General features: G+C 37.5%; 1 protein-coding gene across 8 annotated transcripts in view; it reads left to right on the forward strand.

The window, feature by feature from the left end:
• Positions 1-17,452, forward strand: part of ATRX (ATRX chromatin remodeler) — a 286,038-nt gene that overhangs the window by 247,481 nt on the left and 21,105 nt on the right. For all 8 annotated transcript variants that reach the window (XM_005227976.5, XM_005227973.5, XM_015461633.3 and 5 more), the window contains one exon: positions 715-909. In XM_005227976.5, coding sequence (XP_005228033.1) covers positions 715-909 — 195 coding nt within the window. The remainder of the gene's footprint in view (positions 1-714; positions 910-17,452) is intronic.

A 17,452-nucleotide genomic window follows, 5' to 3' on the forward strand; every position in this document is an offset into this window, starting at 1 on the left:
TTAACTGTTACATCTTCTTTGGGAACAGATGCCACCTTCTCTACCATCCTCCAAATCTGGGCTTCCCAACTAGAGACTGGGTTTTATTGGTACATCTTCATTGGTACATCTATGTATTATTGGTACATAATATTGTTGGTAAACTACACTGTAAACTCTTTCCTGTTATGTTAATTAAGAGCTCCTTTACATTCTACTTCAGAATGTTATATAGAATATATAATAGATATGGCATTGTAGTTATTAATTTTTTGTCCTAAAGTCATAGAAAGTAAGACTTTACATAAAGTCAGTTTATAGTGATTGTTGAGAGTGTGTTATATTCCACTGAATAAGAATTAAACTGCCCTGTTGGATTCTTACATCAATAACCCCCTGAAATTTGATTTCATGTACTCTTATTCTGTTTAGGTTGGTATCTGACTGCTCTCGTTCTTTCACCAAGTACAGAAATATATAAAGCAATACATGAATGCATATTGGTCAGAAATTTTAGGATGATTACCAGTAATAAAGTTTTATTTCTCATCAACATAAACTACTCTGAACAGAAAAAAAAATCTCATGAATTAAGCAACATTGCTCATAAAATTTGCTTTATGGCAGTATATTGCTATCCAGTTTTGCTATTTCATATAAACCAATAACTATATTTCTTCTTGATTAATTTTCATGTTTACAAAATTTGTGTATTGTTCATTCTTTTTTACGAAGGGAACCATGGAAGATAAGATTTATGATCGGCAAGTAACCAAGCAGTCACTGTCTTTTCGAGTTGTTGATCAACAGCAAGTTGAACGTCATTTTACCATGAATGAGCTGACTGAACTTTATACCTTTGAGCCAGACTTGTTAGATGACCCTAATTCAGAAAAGAAGAAGAAAAGGGATACTCCCATGCTGCCAAAGGTAAACATCTTAGAATATTAACTTAAAAAAAAAGCTTAATATAGATCAAGGAAATTTTATTACTACTATGAAAGTTATTCATCTGACTAAGGCTATATTTCAGAATTTTTCAAAGAGAATAAAATTGTATTTAAATGAGAGATCAGTTCTCCACATAGTACCACAAAAGATAGTATAATCTGAAATACATATTTTATGCCAAATAAAAAATTCAGCCCTGCAGAAAAGGATTTCTGAGTAGAAACCTTGAAGACATAGTATGGTTCTCTTTTAATAATCTTCAGTAGCGGGCATACATAATTTTAATAATTGTATATGAGATTTAATTGTCTCTTCCTTAGCATTTTTTGTTGTCATATAGCAATTAAGAATCAGCAAATAAGTGTCTCTTACTTGATATTTTTCACTGTCATAACACAAGACTTCGTACTTGGAAAAGAGACCTCTCTCATTTTATAGATGGAGAAACTTAGTGTCAGAGGCATTCAGTGACTTGCCTAGTTTTCAGCTAATAAGTGACAAAGCCAGGAACAGTATCTACATCTCTCTTCTGGTCCATTGTTCTTGGATAATAGCCAATTATACATAAGAGAAAACCATATGTGTATATATATATATGTATTTTAACTTATTCTGATTATCTAAAACATAATTTTAGGGGGGATTATTAGGGGAGGTTCTTTTCCTATTGTCTTGGTTTCAAATTTAAGCATATAAAGTTCCATATAGCTGTTAAGAGAATTGGGAAAGCAGCTAACAGGTTACAGTGTCACTTTACGAAAGTCACTTCAATCATTTGTTAAAAAAAAAAAACAAATACTCAACAGTGTCTTAGTTCTTCATATGACTTGACCAGTTTCCTATTCCTAAAAAGGTAATAGGAATAAATATTTCGAATGTTAATATAAATCAGTGATTTCTTCAGTTAATTCTCAGTGTATATATGTCAGTTAAAATAACATGAATATTAAGCATTTAGGAAAATTTTAGTGACCTTTGTCTATATTAACAAATATTTTGTTTTTATCCTTTTTTTTTGAAGGGCCGAGTTGTATAGCATGTGGGACCTTAGTTCCCCAACCAGGGATCGAACCCATGCCCCCTGCAGTGGGAGCATGGAGTCTTAACCACTGGACTGCCAGGGTAGTCCCAATATTTTGTTTTTCTAAGCAGTGAGCTGTTTTTCCACTTAAAGTTCACTGATGGAGCATTTAGGAAAGAGTTTTTATGACAGTCTTTATCAAATCTCTTTGATAATAGCTTAGGGCCTCATGGGCTTCCCTGGTGACTCAGATGGTAACAAGTCCGCCTGCAATGCAGGAGACCCAGGTTCAGTCCCTGGGTCAGATAGGTCCCCTGGAGAAGGAAATGGCAACCCACTCGAGTATTCTTGCCTGGAGAATTCCATGGACAGAGGAATCTGGCAGGCTACAGTCCATGGGTTGCAAAGAGTGGGACACTACTGAGCGACTTTGACTTGACTTCACTTCGCTTAGGGCCACATGAAGGTTAAATCTATCATTTTTTTAGTACTTTAAAGAATCATTTCAATTTCCATGTTATAGAATATTAAATTGATAGCAGTTTGGCTTCCTTTGTTAATTATATAACAGAAGTAGGGATCTTGAATAGTCTTTGGAAATTTTTCTGTGTACAAACAGGTTTGTATATCTTTAAAAACACACAAACTCAAATGGACTCATACCATACACACTGTTTTACAGCTTGCTCTTTTCACCTAGATGTTTCTTGCAGATCTTTCCATATTGGTACATATACCTTTACTTAAAAAAAAATTGCATAGTGTGTACTTGCCTTGTTTTACTTAACTTATATCCCTTTTCTGTCAGGTATGTAATTTTGTGTGACAAAGAGTATTCTTTTAAGGACTTGCACATATTTATGTTTATAGTTTTAAAGATAGTGAAGTTTCCCTTTTCAGTTGACTTCATGTTTAATTAGCATTTCCCCTAAAATTACACTTAACTTAAACTTCAATTTTTTTGAGAAATAGCCCATGATTAGCAATATTTCTCATAGGAAGCCACCATTCCAATTTGTAAAGGGATAGTTGCTTTGAAGTTATTTGTTATGTGGTAAATTTCTGATTGTAGGAAATCTGTTTAATTTGATAAACATTTACTGATAATTTGATGACTTTGAAGTACATGGGGAGGGTGTATTTAAAAGAACAAGACAAGAAAGAAATGCTATTTAATTGTTATAGGATATCTGGAAAGAAACTATTTGTTTTATAATTTGGCACGCTGAGTTGTGAAAGGTGTCATGTTTTTTCATCTACATTTTACTTACTGTGTTTTGTTTTGGTATGACCCTTTGCCCAAGAAAAAAAAGTAATGCTACTTTATTTATTTTTTTTTAACTTTACAATATTGTATTACTTATCAACATGAATCCGCCACAGGTATAGACGTGCTCCCCATCCTGAACCCTCCTCCCTCCCCGTACCATCCCTCTGGGTCGTCCCAGTGCACCAGTCCCAAGCATCCAGTATCTTGCATCGAACCTGGACTGGTGACTCATTTCATATATGATATTATACATGTTTCAATGTCATTCTCCCAAATCATCCCACCCTCTCCCTCTCCCACAGAGTCCAAAAGACTGTTCTATACATCAGTGTCTCTTTTGCTGTCTCGTATACAGGGTTATTGTTGCCATCTTTCTAAATTCCATATATATGCATTAGTATAAACCAATACAATATTGTAAAGTAAATAATAATAATAATAAATAAATAATAAAAAATTTAAAAAAAGGAGAGGATGTATTTTAATTTAAAAAAAAGCTTTGAAAAAGTTTTTTAAAACTGTACCATATTATGATGGCTTGCTATCACAGTAACTAAGACTTGTCAGGGATCTGAAAGGAAATATAATAAGATGTATATGTGATTTACCTGAAGAAAATGATAGTCTACTTGGGGAGAAAAAGTAACATTCTTAAAAGCAAAAGTGCTGATGTGACTGGTACTGAATGTATTTGGTTTAAAAATGAAGGGGAAAACATTCAGGTAAAGTTTAATGGAAAAAAAATTAGACTGATTGGCCTATAAATGATGGTTAATATTTAATTGCATTAGGTAAGAATAAGTTATGAATGTAGGATGAAACAGTTGGGGTTAAAATAAAGGTAAGAATTTAAGTGCCAGACTCAAGATATGATGAAGAAATTGACCAGATGAGTTGAAATTGGATAGATAAAGGTAGGGCCAGCTTATGGAGAACCATTAAAGGCAAACAGAGGCATTTGGATTTAAAATATCATTCACTATAAGTTCATGGATGGGGTTTTATATGATGAATGTGGGCTTTTGGAAAGTCAGTGTGGCATTAAAATGCAGGATGAGGACATATAATAGGGTGATGATTGTTGAGTTAAACAGACATTTCAGGTAAATGATGGGACTCAGTTACTGATGATCAATTGTAGCTTTTGGTAGACTGTGAAAAAGCTTTAACCAAAATAATGAAGCTTATTCATTAATTAGTTAAAATCTTTGCAAAGTATCTGCAACATGCCAATCATTATGCTGGTTAGTAAGGATACATTGATAAATAAGACTAGGTTCCTGCTCCCAAGGAGCCTACAGTCTAATAAGCATTTTTTTGTTTGTTTAGTCACTGAGTCATGTCTGACTCTTTTTGCAGCCCCATCAACTATAGCCCACCAGGCTTTTCTGCCCATGGGGCTTCCCAGGCAAGAATTCTGGAGTGGGTCGCCATTTCTTTCTCCAGGGGATCTTCCCGACCCAGGGATAGAACCCTCATCTCCTGCATTGCAGTCTCATTCTTTACTCCTGAGCCCCCAGGAAGCCCCTAATAAGCATATCTTCACAATAAAGAAAATATTTATTATATATTGTATACACATATATATTTATTATTTATTGTATATAATAAATATATATTTATATATTATACACATATAATAAATATATATGTATTTATTTATATATTGGGGCTTCCCTGATGGCTTAGACGGTAAAGTGTCTGCCTGCAATGCGGGAGACCTGGGTTCGATCCCTGGGTGGGAAAGATCCCCTGGAGAAGGAAATGGCAACCCACTCCAGTATTCTTGCCTGGAAAATCCCATGGACAGAGGAGTCCATGGGGTCGCAGAGAGTCAGACACGAATGAGCGACTTCACTTTCACAATAAAAATTATGGATCCTGTATTAGAAATCTGTATAGGCACCCTGTACCATCCATTTCAAAGGATGGAATATTCAGTTCTTTCTTGGAAAAGTTGGGGATGGGGAGTTGACATTAGCAGGACTTCAACTGATATTGAAGATAGACATGGTAGCTGTTTGCATTGCTGTGAGGGCAAAAGATGAAGGCCCTTCAAGAGGATGAGCAGGAAAAAACAAACACGTGCATAAAACAGCATTGCAAATTTCAGGAACATCAGGTAGTTAAAAATAAATGGAGTGTAAAGAGAGAGTAGTATAAAGTAAGGGTGGTCGTGGGAAGAGGTGAGAGAAAAGATTGGAAAGGAGGATGGGACTCAGATCATAGAAGTTAAGAGAGTTTGGACACTGTGTTACAGGCTGTGGGATCTATTTAATGATTCTAAACAAAAGACCAACATCAAATTTTCATTTAAGAAAAATCATTTTGGGTGTCAGTGTGCAGGATGGATAGGAGAAAAGAAAATGAATGTTAATGTGTAAAATAGATAGCTAATGGGAAGTTGTGGTATAGCACACGGAGACCAGCCTGGTGCTCTGTGACAACCTAGAGCAGCGGGATGGGGTGGGCAGTGGGAGGGAGGTTCAAGAGGGAGGGGGCATGTGTATACCTATGGCTGATTCATGTTGAGGCATGGCAGAAACTGACACAACATTGTAAAGCAGTTGTCCTCCAATTAAAAACAAATTTTAGAAAAAGAAAACAAAATGGATGTTAAGATACTTGTTACCGTGCAGTGATCCAGATGAGAGAGGAGGAGGGCACAGCAACCCACTCCAGTATTATTGCCTGGAGAATCCTATGCACAGAGGAGCCTGATGGGCTACAGTCCATAGCATTGCAAAGATCCGGATGTGACTGAAGTGACTTAGCACACATGCATGCGATGGGACTGGATGCCGTGATCTTAGTATGATGTATGTTGAATCTTAGCTTTTTGACTCCCTTCTTTCACCTTCATCAAGGGTTCCTCCTTAACTTTTTTTAAATAACTTTTTTGGGCTGCACTGGGTCTTTGCTGCTTTGTGTGAACTTTCTCTAGTTGCTGGGAGAGGGGGCTGCTTTTCGTTTGGAGTACAGACTTCTCGTTGCAATGGCTTCTCTTGTTGTGGAGCACAGACTCTAGGCATGTCGGCTTCAGTAGTTGCAGTGCACAGGCCTTTAGTTGCTTGGCAGCATGTGGAATTTTCCCAGACCAGGGATTGAACCTGTGGCCCTGGCCTTGGCAGGCGGATTCTTATCCGCTGCACCACCAAGGAAGTCCTGTTTCTCCTTAACGAAATGTTAACTTTGTTCCGTGGGCTTGTATTGTGAATTTCATTTAACTTTGTGCAGTACTGTTTGGTTTTCATTTCCTTTAACAGGATTTTGAAAATTAGTCCTCTCTGAACTGGGTACAAGTAGGTGTTTTTTATATTTGCAGTAGTGTTTGAACCTGCTCTTACTAAAGACATTTCAAAGTTGGTTCCTACTATATTATAGTACAATCACAAACACCTGTCTTTTTATATATATATATATATATATATATATTTTTTTTAGGATGAAAGACTGCTAAAAATGATACATTTTCATTTCCCCTTCAAATTGCTATTATCTAACTAATGATTAAATTGCATGCCTTTTTAACTTTTCTTTTTCCTTTGATAGTTCTGTAAGTGGTCACTTTCAACTTACTTGATATGGGATTATTACATCTCTTTCTGCCTCATCACTTCCTCTTAAAGTCAATAATAACTCCTTTTCTATATTTCTGTTCTTGTTTTCTTTCTTTTACTTCTTCACTTTCTAATTAGATTTACTATTTCAGTTTATTAACCACCAGATTTTTTCTTGTCTTTTTATCTCTGCAGTTCTTCAACGGCAAGAACTGTATTTTCTCCTTTCATCTATAGTGAATAAAACAGTATCAATACTTTTATATGGTCTTTTTTGAAACTCTAGTCAACCTTTGTAGTGATATTTAACTGTATTTTTATCATTCCGTATTGATCCATATATCATTGAAAATAAGTGTTAGAATTTGCCTTAACTTTTGCAAGCAGTAAAAATGAAATGAAGCAGGTGTGTGAAAGGAGGAAAATTAGAGCTTTAATTCATGTCTTCAGTTCTATATTCAATCAGCTATCTTAGTCAGCTCTATTCATCACCTCATCCAATGGATTATATTGTTAAATATCCTGATTGATTTATTGCTGTTGTTGGTGCTGCTGCTTTTTCCTTTTTGAAATATAATGGTCTTGTAGTTCTGTGGAACCATTTTTAAAATATATTGATTTTAGAGTCTACTGTATCATGTCTACCAATGCATTTCTTAAGTTGTTCAGAGTGATAGTGTTCCTCAGACATTTTGCAACTTCATAATGATCTAAACTTATAAATCCTTTAACACAAATTTCTAGTGATAAAGATTTGTTCATTGATTCTCTTTTTTTAATTTATTTTTTAACTAGAGGAAAATAGTTTTACAATGTTGTGTTGATTGATTCTTAACTGTTTGTTTTTTGAATATCAAAGTAATATCTGACCTCTGTAAATGTTTATGTAAATTATATTCGGGGAAAGTACCTTTCCTGGTAATAAACTTATGAATTATATAGATATCAGAGATTAAAAATCTTGATTAAGGCCATATTTCATAATATTCTTCAGTGGGGATACAGCCTAAGCTCTGTACCCTTTATTAAGAAAACAAAAGACAGTAAAACTGGCATAGAAATTTTTTTGCCCTTCCCTTTTTCAGCATTTGCTACCTATGTCTTTTTAAATATGGACTGCATGTTGATAATTATAGGGAAAATGAAATGGGGGTTTAAAGTAAAGTACTGAAAGTGAGGCTTTACTTCCTCTACAATGGTGTTGTGTACAATTTTCTCCCTTTGTCTTTAGTCCTTTATTCACGTTTTAATACCTCAAAGCATAGTTTTCTGAACAGAGATGTTATTGTGCGATTTTATCAGCCAGCAGATGGTAATAAAAGGTTTTACCTTAGTCATTCCTAACATTAGAGAGAAATATACTCCATTAAAATAATTTGATAGCTAATTAACTGATTTCAGGAACTTGCTTGCATTTACCCTTTGAGAATAAAGGTTCAAAAGGACCCATTTAATTGTAGAGCAAGTATTAGTAACCTGTAGAATATTAACCACATGTATGCACATGAATGCAGTTTTTGTTGACATGTACCTCTATGGGATCTTCCCAGGTGGCACTAGTGGTAAAGAAGCCGCCTGCCAATGCAGGAGACATAATGAGATGCAGGTTTGATCCCTGGGTGGGGAAGAGCCCCTGGAGGAGGGCATCATGGCAGCCCACTCCAATGTTGTTTCCTGGAGAATCCCATGGACAGAGGAGCCTTGTGGGCTACAGTCCATAGGTTTGCAAAGAGTCAGACACAACTGAAGCAACTTAGCACACGTGCACATACCTCTAAGGAGCTATGTTCATAATTAGCGCATATATGAGGTTTGATGTCATTATTTCCTACTTTGCTGCCTCTTTGATCACAAGTGTAGTATGTTTATTATTTAATACAGCAAATTTTAATATTTTTTCTATATTTGTATTCACTGGCATAAAATGATGATTATTCATCTGCATAAGATCAGACCACCAAAAATCATAATAAACTATAGAAAAGTTGTAATTTTACCATTTATTTGTAGATTGTAAGAGTCTCCCACTCAGTGTTTGCTGGGATAGTTGATTCCCAGTAAAAAGAGCAAATGGTTTAAGCCCCGTCCCTTTTGCAAGAAATGTGCCAATCACCCCTTTGGGGTGTAATTTTAGGCAAGCCACATATGTTTTCCAAGCCCTGCTTCCCTTAAGAAAGTAAGAAAATAGTAGTACATGTCTCACAGAAGAGAGAATCCACGTAAAGCTCTCTGCCTAGCACATAGTAAGCACTCAAATGTTAGCTGCTATTTTTGTCTCTATAATTGTCATTAATAATGCCATTATACTGGTTCATTTTTCTGAAACAAGTATAGACTTAAATTTTTGGAATTTTGGAGGAGTCATATGAGATTTTGATCCTTAGAAGATTTAGCTTGACATATGACATAAGTAGAAGACTAAAAACATTTAGAGATCAGAGGCAATAATCTCAGCTAGACTGCAGAAGAGATGAGTATTTGAGTAATTCTCCTAGAGTTCAGTTATAATCAAGAGATTATATGATAATATTTAATTACTAAACACTGATAATCACTTCCCATGATGTTATCATGCATTTGACTACAAACTATTACTCTAACACTCAAGGATTTCCCCCCCCTAAATAATACATACAACTTTAAAGGAATTGTCTACCTTATAGCCAGCTGTGACACCAGTGTAGTAGTAATTTTTAAAAATGAAAGGATGTTTCTAGTATTCTTTTATTAATACAGACTACAAAATAAATACATGTTAATAGACCGATCATTTAAAAAAAAAAAAACAGTGCTGCTTTGTATCCTACTTTGATTTTATCACCTTATAACACAAGAAAAACTAAGGAGCTAAAGTAAACCAGCATTTTAGGGGAAACATTTGGATTAAAGAGATCATGATACCAATGATGTCCCTAAATGGCAACCTCCCTACTCTAGAAAGCTGTCTTACAAATCACTGCAAATGGAAACATCAACAACTTACCGGCACAGTTGAGGGTGGAATGTGAAATTCCATTGGAAGTGGAGGGTGGGGATTGGGGGCAAAGTTCCAGAAATGTCTCCTTTTGAAGCACTAGAAATACCTACCACTATGGGCTTCCCTGTAGCTCAATCGGTAAAGAATCTGCCTGCAGTACAGGAGACCTGGGTTCGATCCCTGGGTTGGGAAGATCTCCTGGAGAAGGAAATGGCAACCCACTCCAGTATCCTTGCCTGGAAAATCCATGGACAGAGGAGCCTGGTGGGCTGCAGTCCATGGGGTTGCAAAGAGTCGGGCACGAATCGGGGGCTAACACTAACACTATGGATCATGGAAATTCTGAAATTGAAAATGCCAGGTTTGTATTTAGTAAATGTGAATTAAGTGGTATAAGCTCTTTGGATTTATATACAAGTTAAAAGATACATCTGTTCTCTCTAGGTTATGTGCTTCTTACTAGCCTATGTGGGTAGGGATTGTATCAGTGTATCTTTATCACTGTATCACCAGTACCTGGCATAATACCTAGCGCATAGCATGTATTCAATAAAAGTGTGACAATGAACAAATACATTTTTGTCCTAAAAGTAAGCTAAGGCAATGGTTGACATGCCTTGAACTAACCTGCATCAGAATCGCCTGACAGCTTGATAAAAATGCAGATTCCTGGCTTATCCAAGACTGACTGAATCAGGGACTTCCCTGGTGGCCCAGCGGTTAAGACTCTGTACTTCCACTGTAGGCGTACAGGTTTGATCCCTGGTGGGTGAACTGTGATTCCACCTGCCATGTGGCACATCTCTCTCCAACTCCAGCACCACCAGAAAAAAGCCAATGGTCAGAATTCCCTGGTAATACATTGGATAAGAATCTGCCTTGCAATGCAGGCGACACTGGTTGGATCCCTCATCGGGAAGATTACACATGCCTCAGGCAGCTAGGCCCATGCGCTCTAGGGCCCACAAACCACAACTACTGAAGCCTGTGTGCCTATGGCCTGTGCTCTTCAACAAGAGAAGCCACTGCAATGAGAAGCCCGTGCACCACAACTAGAGAAAAGCCCACAGGCAGGCAGTGGCTAGTGCAACCAAAAATACTTTTTTTTTTTTAAGCCAATGGTCAAGACTTACTAAATCAATTTCTGAGTGTTGGACCTGTATTTTTAACAAGGTCCACTGCTGTTGTGAGTACAAGGTATATAGGAGTATGGTTCACCTAGTTATTATCAGCTAAACTTTTGATTTAAGAATAATAAAGAACAGTAACAAATGTTTATTGAGTGTTTTTTATGCCAAGTACTATTTTTTTAATAAAAATTTGACTTTTATTATTGCTTTCAATGTCAATTAAACATGGCGGTTTTGAAAATAGGTTGAGCACAATTTTTATGTAAATCATCAAAAACAAAGGCATTTTAATCTGACGGCTGGCATTTTTAAAAGGCATTCCTTCCCCTCCTACCAACTAAGGAAAAAGTCCTTCCACTACCAGATCAGGGGCAGTGTTTCTGAACTTGCGACATTTGCCCTTAATTTAGTTAAAAGTGAGAACAAATTAATTCACGGTTCCTTAATTCCAAACAAGGATGTGAAGCAGGCTGGTGACTATTTAATGCCTAGATCTAGGTTGGAATTTTTTAAAATTAGGCAGAAGGTGGGTGTGTGTGCATCTAATCTGTCTTAAAGAGCTTGAGTTATTCCTAGCTTTTAGAAATTATGAAAGAAGTGAGTGAAAACACAGTTTAAACCCTCTATTCATAGGATAAGAGGAGGGAGGGAGGAAGCTGACTTTCATTCACTTCCCCAAAATGTATTCTGTACCTATTATGTGCCAGGCACTGTTCAACATCCTGGGGTTACAGCAACACATAAAGCAGACAAAAGGCCCTGCTCTTACGAAGCTTCCATTGCTGTGTGAGTGGGGAGAGACAGATGATAAAGAAGGTATTAATAAAGACATATGGAGAAGGAAATGACAACCCACTCCAGTATTCCTGCCTGGAGAATCCCATGAACAGAGGAGCCTGGCAGGCTACAGTCCTTGGGGTCACAAGAGTCGGACATGACTTAGCATCTAAACCACCACCAATAAATACATAAAATGTAAAGTATGACAGTGATCAATGCTATGAGAAGAAAAATAGGCACATGGTTCTGAAATGTGGATATTTGGGTGTATGTCAGAGTTTTTATTTATTTTTTATTGAAGTATAGTTGATTTACAATATTAGTTTCAGGTGCACAGAGTAGTGATTGAGATACACACACACACACACACACATGCACGCACACACACACACACACATACATATTCCTTTTCAGATTTTTTTCCCTTGTACGATAGATTATTATAAAATATTGAGTATAGTTCCCTGTGATATACAGTAGATCCTTGTTGGTTACCTATTTTGTATATAGTTATGTATATATGTTAAATCCAGTCTCCTAATTTATCCCTTCCCCGGTCCCCATTTCTACTTCGGTAAACATAAGTTTGTGTTTTAAGTCTTTGAGTCTCTTTCTGTTTTATAAATAAGTTCATTTGTATCCTTTTTTTTTTTAGATTCCACAAATAAGTGATACATACTTGTCTTTCTCTGCCTGGCTTAGTTCACTTAGGATAATCTCTAGCTCCTTCCATGTTGCTGCAAATGGCATTACTTCATTCTTTTTATGGCTGAATAATATTCCTGTGTGTGTGTGTGTGTGTGAGAGAGACATCTTTATCCATTCATCTGTCAGTGAATGGTTTAGGTTGCTTCCATGTCTTGGCTATTGTGAACAGTGCTGCAGTGAACATTAGGGTGTGTGTATCTTTTTGAATTATGGTTTTCTCTGGATATATGCCCAGGAGTGGAATTGCAGGACCATATGACAGCTCCATTTTTAGTTTTTTAAGGAATATCCATACTGTTTTTCATAGGAACTGTACCAGTTTGCATTCCCATCAACAGTATAGGAGAGTTGCTTTTTCTCCACACCCTCTCCAGCATTTATTGTTTGTGGATTCTTTGATGATAGCCATTCTGACCAGTGTTAGGTGATGACTCATTGTAATTTTGATTTGCATTTTTCTAGTAATTAGCAGTGTTGACGGAGAAGGCAATGGCACCCCACTCCAGTACTCTTGCCTGGAAAATCCCATGGACGGAAGAGCCTGGTAGGCAGCAGTCCATGGGGTCGCACAGAGTCAGACACGACTGAGCAACTTCACTTTCACTTTTCACTTTCATGCATTGGAGAAGGAAGTGGCAACCCACTCCAGTGTTCTTGCCTGGAGAATCCCAGGGATGGGGGAGCCTGGTGGGCTGCCGTCTATGGGGTTGCACAGAGTTGGACACGACTGAAGTGACTTAGCAACAGCAGCAGCAACAGCAGCAGCAACAGCAGCAGCAGCAGTGTTGAGCATCTTTTCATGTGCTTTTTGGCTATCTGTATGTCTTCTTTGGAGAAATGTTTATTTAGAACTTTTGCTTATTTTTTGATTGAGTTATTTGTTTTTTGATGTTGAGGTATATAAGCTGTTTGTATATTTTGGAGATTAATACCTTGTTGGTTGCATCATTTACAAGTATTTTCTCCCTGTCTGTATGTTGTCTGTTCATTTTGTTTATGGTTTCCTTTGCTGTGCAAAAGCTTCTAAGTTTAATTAGGTCCCATTTGTTTATTTTCATTCTTATTTCCATTGCTCTCAGAGACGAATCCAAAAAGATGTTGCTGTGATTTCTGTCAAAGAGTATCCTGCCTGTATTTACCTCTAGGAGTTTTATAGCATCTGGTCTTAACATTTAAGCCATTAATCCATTTTGAGTTCATTGTACATGGTGTTATAGAATGTTCTAATTTCATTCTTTAAACACATAGTTGTCCAGTTTTCCCAGCAGCAAGGTACTGTATTAAGGGCTTTACTAGCATTGAATTCTTATAGCATTCTTATAAAGCTGGTAGAGTTTATTTCTGTTTATAGGTGATCAAATTATGACAGAGAGAAGTGGTTTCACCTGCATTTGAACTCAGACCCCCATACCCTTTAACTACCACACTCTGCTGTGCTACATATGTTACATAAGTAAACTGGTGAAAATATAGTGAATTGGGGCATTCTGCTTTGATAGGACATCACACTTCTTTTATCCTTCTTTTTTATATCCAGCTTTTTTCCATTGAGAGATGATTGATATATAAATTTGTTAGTTTCAGATGTACAACATAATAATTTGATATATATGTATATTTAAGAATGATCACTGCAATAAGTCAAGTTAACATCCATTATCGCACATAGTTAGACTTTTTTGAAGAGAAGTTTTAAGATCTTCTCTCTTAGCAACTTTCAAATATACAATACAGTATTATTAACTATGTCCTTTTATACACTTCATGAGGTTCTCACAGCAAGTATAGTGGAGTCGTTTGCCATTCCCTCTTTCATTGGATCACATTTTGCTAGAACTCTCCACCATGACTTGTCTGTCTCAGGTGGCCCTACACCATTCAGTTCAGTTGCTCAGTCGTGTCCGACTCTTTGCGACCCCATGAACCGCAGCACGCCAGGCCTCCCTGTCCATCACCAACTGCCGGAGTCTACCCAGACCCATGTCCATTGAGTCAGTGATGACATCCAACCATCTCATCCTTTGTCGTCCCCTATTCCTGCTGCCCTCAATCTTTCCCAGCATCAGGGTCTTTTCAAATGAGTCAGCTCTTCACATCAGGTGGCCAAAGTATTGGAGTTTCAGCTTCAACATCAGTCCTTCCAATGAACACCCAGGACTGATCTCCTTTAGGATGGACTGGTTGGATCTCCTTGCAGTCCAAGAGACTCTCAAGAGTCTTTTCCAACACCACAGTTCAAAAGCATCAATTCTTCGGCGCTCAGCTTTCTTTATAGTCCAACTCTCACATCCATACATGACTACTGGAAAAACCATAGCCTTGACTAGACGGACGTTTGTTGGCAAAGTAATGTCTCTGCTTTTTAATATGCTGTCTAGGTTGGTCATAACTTTCCTTCCAAGGAGTAAGCGTCTTTTAATTTCATGGCTGCAATCACCATCTGCAGTGACTTTGGAGTCCCCCAAAATAAAATCAGCCACTGTTTCCACTGTTTTCCCATCTATTTGCCAAGAAGTGATGGGACTGGATGCCATGATCTTAGTTTTCTGAATGTTGAGCTTTAAGCCAACCTTTTCACTCTCCTCTTTCACTTTCATCAAGAGGCTCTTTAGTTCTTCTTCACTTTCTGCTGTAAGGGTGGTGTCATCTGCATATCTGAGGTTATTGATATTTCTCCTGGCAATCTTGATTCCATCTTGTGCTTCCTCCAGCCCAGCATTTCTCACGATGTACTCTACATGTAAGTTAAATAAGCAGGGTGACAACATACAGCCTTGTCATACTCCTTTTCCTATTTGGAACCAGTCTGTTTTTCCATGTCCAGTTCTAACTCTTGCTTCCTGACCTGCATACACGTTTCTTAAGAGGCAGGTCAGGTGGTCTGGTATTCCCATCTCTTTGAGAATTTTCCACAGTTTATTGTGATCCACACAGTCAAATGCTTTGGCATAGTCAATAAAACAGAAATAGATGTTTTTCTGGAAGTCTATTGCTTTTTCGATGATCCAGCAGATGTTGGCAATTTGATCTCTGGTTCCTCTGCCTTTTCTAAAACTAGCTTGAACATCTGGAACTTCACGGTTCACGTATTGCTGAAGCCTGGCTTGGAGAATTTTGAGCATTGCTTTACTAGCTTGTGAGATGAGTGCAATTGTGTGATAGTTTGAGCATTCTTTGGCATTGCCTTTCTTTGGGATTGGAATGAAAACTGACCTGTTCCAGTCCTGTGACCACTGCTGAGTTTTCCAGAATTTGCTGGCATGTTGAGTGCAGCACTTTCACAGCATCATCTTTCAGGATTTGAAATAGCTCAACTGGAATTCAATCACCTCCAGTAGCTTTGTTCGTAGTCATGCTTCCTAAGGCTCACTTGACTTCCCATTCCAGGATGTCTGGCTCTAGGTGAGTGATCACATCATTGTCATTATCTGGGTCATGAAGATCTTTCTTGTACAGTTCTTCTGTGTATTTTTGCCACCTCTTCTTAATATCTTCTGCTTCTGTTCGATCCATACCATTTCTGTCCTTTATGTCCTTTTATGCCCATCTTTGCATGAAATTTTCCCTTGGTGTCTCTAATTTTCTTGAAGAGATCTCTAGTCTTTCCCATTCTGTTGTTTTCCTCCATTTCTTTTTGAATTGATGGCTGAGGAAGGCTTTCTTATCTCTCCTTACTATTCTTTGGAACTCTACATTCAGATGCTTATATCTTTCCTTTTCTCCTTTGCTTTTCGCTTCTCTTCTTTTCACAGCTATTTGTAAGGCCTCCTCAGACAGCCATTTTGTTTTTTTGCATTTCTTTTTCTTGGGGATGGTCTTGATTCCTGTCTGCTGTACAGTGTCACGAACCTCCATCCATATTCATCAGGCACTCTGTCTGTCAGATCTAGTCCTTTAAGTCTATTTCTCACTTCCACTATATAGTCCTAAGGGATTTGATTTAGGTCATACCTGAATGGGCTAGTGGCTTTCCCCACTTTCTTCAATTTAAGTCTGAATTTGGCAATAAGGATTTCATGATCTGAGCCACAGTCAGCTCCTGGTCTTGTTTTTGCTGACTGTATAGAGCTTCTCCATCTTCACATAGAATATAAAGAATCTGATTTCTGTGTTGACCATCTGGTGATTTCCATGTGTAGAGTCTTCTCTTGTGTTGTTGGAAGAGCGTGTTTTCTATGACCAGTGTGTTCTCTTGGCAGAACTCTATTAGCCTTTGCCCTGCTTCATTCTGTACTCCAAGACCAAATTTGCCTGTTACTCCAGGTGTTTCTTGACTTCCTACTTTTGCATTCCAGTCCCTTATAATGAAAAGGAAATCTTTTTTGGTTGTTAGTTCTAGAAGGTCTTGTAGACAGCCTGGCCCATTTCTTCATTGAGTTATGCAAGCCCCTTCAACATGACAAGGCAGTTATCCTGATATTAATAAAGCTAGTGGATGAGATGGAATTCCAGTAGAGCTATTCAAAACCCTAAAGGGTGATGCCATCAAGATTGTACATTCAGTATGTCTGCTAATCTGGAAGACCCAGCTGTGGCCACAGGACTGGAAAAGATCAATCCTTATCCCAGTTTCCAAGAAGGGTAATACTAAAGATTGTGCTAACCATCAGACAATTGCACTCATCTCCAATGCTAGTAAGATCATGCTTAAAATCTTGCACGCTAGGCTTTAGCATTACATGAACCAAGAAATTCTAGATTTTCAAACTGGGTTTAGAAAAGGAAGAGGAACCAGACATCAAATTGCCAACATTTGCTGGATCATAGAGAAAGCAAGGGAATTCCAGAAAAACATCTGCCTCTCCTTCATCAACTACACTAAAGTCTTTGACTCTGTTGATCATAACAAACTGTGGAAAGCTCTTAAACAGATGGGAATTCCAGACCATCTTACCTATCTCCTAAGAGACCTGTATGCAAGTCAAGAAGCAGCAGTTAAAACCCTCTACAGGACAACTGATTGGTTCAAGATAGAGAAAGGTATACAACAGGTCTGTCTGCTGTCACCCTGTTTGTTTAACCTATATGCTGAGCACATCATGAGAAATACATGGCTGGATGAGTTACAAGCTAGAA

This window comes from Bos taurus, chromosome X, assembly GCF_002263795.3.
Source record: "Bos taurus isolate L1 Dominette 01449 registration number 42190680 breed Hereford chromosome X, ARS-UCD2.0, whole genome shotgun sequence".
Lineage (NCBI taxonomy): Eukaryota > Metazoa > Chordata > Mammalia > Artiodactyla > Bovidae > Bos > Bos taurus.